The sequence below is a fragment of the Engraulis encrasicolus genome, chromosome 16 (assembly GCF_034702125.1).
Source record: "Engraulis encrasicolus isolate BLACKSEA-1 chromosome 16, IST_EnEncr_1.0, whole genome shotgun sequence".
NCBI lineage: Eukaryota > Metazoa > Chordata > Actinopteri > Clupeiformes > Engraulidae > Engraulis > Engraulis encrasicolus.
Genome location: NC_085872.1, coordinates 51,329,775 through 51,334,774, shown reverse-complemented (window position 1 = coordinate 51,334,774; position 5,000 = coordinate 51,329,775). Strand labels below are relative to the sequence as shown.

General features: G+C 39.6%; 1 protein-coding gene across 1 annotated transcript in view; it reads right to left on the bottom strand.

Annotated features, from left to right (window-relative positions):
* The window catches only part of LOC134466155 (receptor-type tyrosine-protein phosphatase N2-like), a 69,020-nt gene that overhangs the window by 41,382 nt on the left and 22,638 nt on the right, over positions 1-5,000 (bottom strand). The window contains exons 10-12 of the mRNA XM_063220051.1: positions 4,878-4,921; positions 4,278-4,490; positions 1,335-1,437 (exon numbers count right to left, since the gene is read on the bottom strand). Coding sequence (XP_063076121.1) covers positions 1,335-1,437; positions 4,278-4,490; positions 4,878-4,921 — 360 coding nt within the window. The remainder of the gene's footprint in view (positions 1-1,334; positions 1,438-4,277; positions 4,491-4,877; positions 4,922-5,000) is intronic.

Genomic DNA, 5,000 nt, shown 5'->3' with positions numbered 1-5,000 from the left:
GTCAACTCTAGTGTCAAGTATCCTCAAGTCAAGATCAACTCTAGTGTCAAGTATCTTCAAGTCCAGATCAACTCTCGTGTCATGTATCTTCAAGTCCAGATCAACTCTAGTGTCATGTATCTTCAAGTCCAGATCAACTCTAGTGTGAAGTATCCTCAAGTCCAGATCAACTCTAGTGTGAAGTATCTTCAAGTCCAGATCAACTCTAGTGTGAAGTATCTTCAAGTCAAGATCAACTCTAGTGTCATGTATCTTCAAGTCCAGATCAACTCTAGTGTGAAGTATCTTCAAGTCAAGATCAACTCTAGTGTGAAGTATCTTCAAGTCAAGATCAACTCTAGTGTGAAGTATCTTCAAGTCCAGATCAACTCTAGTGTGAAGTATCTTCAAGTCCAGATCAACTCTAGTGTCAAGTATCTTCAAGTCAAGATCAACTCTAGTGTCAAGTATCTTCAAGTCCAGATCAACTCTAGTGTGAAGTATCTTCAAGTCAAGATCAACTCTAGTGTGAAGTATCTTCAAGTCAAGATCAACTCTAGTGTGAAGTATCTTCAAGTCCAGATCAACTCTAGTGTCAAGTATCTTCAAGTCAAGATCAACTCTAGTGTCAAGTATCTTCAAGTCCAGATCAACTCTAGTGTGAAGTATCTTCAAGTGTCAACTCTAGTGTCAAGTATCTTCAAGTCAAGATCAACTCTAGTGTGAAGTATCTTCAAGTCCAGATCAACTCTAGTGTGAAGTATCTTCAAGTCAAGATCAACTCTAGTGTCATGTATCATCAAGTCAAGATCAACTCTAGTGTGAAGTATCTTCAAGTCAAGATCAACTCTAGTGTCATGTATCTTCAAGTCAAGATCAACTCAGTTTTCATCAAGTCAAGATCAACTCTAATGCCAGTTTTCATCAAGTCAAGATAAACTCTAGTGTCAAGTATCCTCAAGTCAAGATCAACTCTAGTGTCATGTATCTTCAAGTCAAGATCAACTCAGTTTTCATCAAGCAATAAAGCAATTTGTCAGGACAAACACACAACAACAAAGTAAATAATTGAATAAACATAATAAGTTAACTAGCGTACAAAAAACATAAAAGCCAAAACAAAGCTAAACAACATTCCAAATAGTTAAGAACACCTCTAAATCTATTGCATCTGAGAACATGATAATTGATGCATCATTATATTAGATACAGTGGGTCACTGCCTCGCAGGCACAGACTACGGTTGTAAAAGGGGATGCACAGAAAAAAATAGTGTGGCATGAGCCATGTCACTCTGGCTGGAATCTACCGGTGTATCTCATGATAACGATAGGGCACAAGACAGAGACACAGACCTTGAAGATGACCTTGGGGATGACCTTGTGGACCTTGAAGATGACCTTTGACCCCAATGAGCTGCTGCCTCTGCTGCTCTTCCTCCTCTGTGGCGATCTGCACCTTTGGAACAATCAGGTAACCCCGGCAACACTTTAGAATAATAACAATCAGGTAACCCAGGCAACACTTAGAATAATAACAATCAGGTAACCCAGGCAACACTGAGAATAATAACAATCAGGTAACCCAGGCAACACTGAGAATAATAACAATCAGGTAACCCAGGCAACACTGAGAATAATAACAATCCGGTAACCCAGGCAACACTTAGAATAATAACAATCAGGTAACCCAGGCATCACTGAGAATAATAACAATCCGGTAACCCAGGCAACACTTAGAATAATAACAATCAGGTAACCCAGGCAACACTTAGAATAATAACAATCAGGTAACCCAGGCAACACTTTAGAATAATAACAATCAGGTAACCCAGGCAACACTTTAGAATAATAACAATCAGGTAACCCAGGCAACACTTTAGAATAATAACAATCAGGTAACCCAGGCAACACTTTAGAATAATAACAATCAGGTAACCCAGGCAACACTTTAGAATAATAACAATCAGGTAACCCCGGCAACACTTTAGAATAATAACAATCAGGTAACCCAGGCAACACTTTAGAATAATAACAATCAGGTAACCTAGGCAACACTTTAGAATAATAACAATCAGGTAACCCAGGCAACACTTAGAATAATAACAATCAGGTAACCCAGGCAACACTTAGAATAATAACAATCAGGTAACCCAGGCAACACTGAGAATAATAACAATCCGGTAACCCAGGCAACACTGAGAATAACAACAATCAGGTAACCCCGGCAACACTTAGAATAATAACAATCAGGTAACCCAGGCAACACTGAGAATAATAACCCTACTGGTCTCCAGCCAGTGAATAGACTGAGGGGGGCGCTGTGGCGCTAAGCCCCCACATTTGGGCTTACAATGCAAACGGGGACCTCGGTTCGAATCCGGCCGGGGTAATTTCCCGACAGTGCCCCATCTCTCTCTCCCAACATTTCATGTCTACTCTCACACTGTCCTATAATAATAAAGGCTAAAAAAAAAATTACTTAAAAAAAACCCCAAAATAGACTGAGCATTTCTTGCTTGAATGTCCACTTCAGCTCGTTTTAATAATGATAATAATAATACTTTCGTGTTATATAGCGCCTTTCAAAACACCCAAGGACGCTTTAAAGGATTTATCCGGAGTTGGAACAAGTTTGCCTCATTTTTGCATGTTTGGGATGAAATACAGTCACTCTAGAGCAAAATCAAGGCAAAAGGATGCATTTTGAGAAAGTTTGATAATATCACGTTAGCCTTGTAAGCCATATCAGCTATGCAATATGATAGATTGCGGGCATCGTTTCTCGGCGGTTACACACATTTCAAAAACACAACATTTTAAAGTCTTGCACAGCTCAAAACAACGTCACACGTACCTCGTAATATGTTGAGGGTATCCACACATAAACTGAAGTGTCCAAAGCCCTTCATGTATTCTTGAAAGGTCTGCAGAATGTGTTTTGTGAAGCTACTACCTTGAGAATATCTACTGTTACGGTCTAGCCAACTATTTGACACTAAAGCCACAAAAGTAGATTGCCGAGTGTGTCGCATCATCAGCTATGATTATTTCCATAGCGAGTAACCACAGCTGATGCTGCGACGCACTCGGCAATCTACTTTTGTGGACTTTAGTGTAGTGTAATGTAATGTAGTGTAGTGTAGTGTAGAGTTGCATGTTGGGTAGTGTAGTGTAGTGTAGTGTAGTGTAGTGTAGTGTAGTGTAGTGTAATGTAATGTAATGTAATGTAATGTAGTGTAATGTAGTGTAATGTAGTGTAATGTAGTATAGTGTAGTGTAGTGTAGTGTAGTGTAATGTAGTGTTGCATGCTGGGTAGGGGTAAAGTAATGTAATGTAGTGTAGTGTAGTGTAGTGTAGTGTAGTGTAGTGTAGTGGTGCATGCTGGGTAATGTAGTGTAGTGTAGTGTAGTGTAGTGGTGCATGCTGGGTAATGTAGTGTAGTGTAGTGGTGCATGCTGGGTAATGTAGTGTAATGTAGTGTAGTGTTGCATGCTGGGTAGTGTAATGTAGTATAGTGTAGTGTAGTGTAGTGTAATGTAGTGTAATGTAATGTAGTGTAGTGTAATGTAGTGTAGTGTAGTGTAATGTCGTGTAGTGTGGTGTAGTGTAATGTAGTGTAATGTAATGTAGTGTAGTAGTGTAGTGTAATGTAGTGTAGTGTAATGTAATGTAATGTAATGTAATGTAGTGTAGTGTAGTGTAGTGTAGTGTAGTGTAGTGTAGTGTAGTGTAGTGTAGTGTAGTGTAGTGTAGTGTAGTGTAGTGTAAAGTAATATAGCGTAGTGTAGTTGTGCATGCTGGGTAGTGTAGTGTAATGTAGTGTAGTGTAGTGTAGTGTAGTGTAGTGTTGTGTAGTGTAGTGGTGCATGCTGGGTAATGTAGTGTAGTGTAATGTAATGTAATATAGTGTAATGTAATGTAGTAATGTAGTGTGATGTAATGTAATGTAGGGTAGTGTAGTGTAGTGTAGTGTAGTGTAGTGTAATGTAATGTAGTGTAATGTAGTGTAGTGTAGTGTAGTGTAGTGTAGTGTAATGTAATGCAATGTAGTGTAGTGTAGTGGTGCATGCTGGGTAATGTAGTGTAGTGTAGTGTAGTGTAGCATGCTGGGTAGTGTAGTGTAGTGTAGTGTAGTGTAGTGTAATGTAATGTAATGTAATGTAGTGTAGTGGTGCATGCTGGGTAGTGTAGTGTAGTGTAGTGTTGCATGCTGGGTAGTGTAGTGTAATGTAATGTAATGTGTAGTGGTGCATGCTGGGTAATGTAGTTCCCTGTAATGTGTGTTTTCTCTCTACCTGTAGTAGCTGTCGATCTTCGCGCTGGCTCACACGACTCTTCACTGTCTCCGTGGAAACGCCCTGGCGACGGCGGCCATTGTTGTTGGCATCATCATCGTCGTCATCTTGGTGGTTCTTCAGTTGCCGTGGGAACCAGGGGGGAGAAGGGGCGGGGTCCAGGGGCGAAGGGGAGGAGCTTCGGTCCAAAAACTGAAGAAGCTTCAACAGCAGCTGAAAAGATGGAGAGAACAATAGATAGATAGATAGATAGATAGATAGATAGATAGATAGATAGATAGATTAGATAGATAGATAGATAGATAGATAGATAGATAGATAGATAGATAGATAGATAGATAGATAGATAGATAGATAGATAGATAGATAGATAGATAGATAGATAGATAGATAGATAGATAGACAGACAGACAGACAGACAGACAGATAGATAGATAGATAGATAGATAGATAGATAGATAGATAGATAGATAGATAGATGTGTGTGTGTGTATGTGCGTGCGCGTGTGTGCGTACGTGTGTGTGTGTTTGTGTGTATGTGTGTGTGTGTCTGTGTGTGTGTGTATATATGTGTGTGTGTGTGTGTGTGTGTGTGTGTACCTTCTCATCATCTGAAGAGTTGCCGTTCCCATCTTCTCTTTTCTCTGTTAAGGAAAAATGACACTTTCATTTTAAACACTATCTAGTGTGTGTGTGTGTCAGAGTTTGTACTGTGTGTGCACT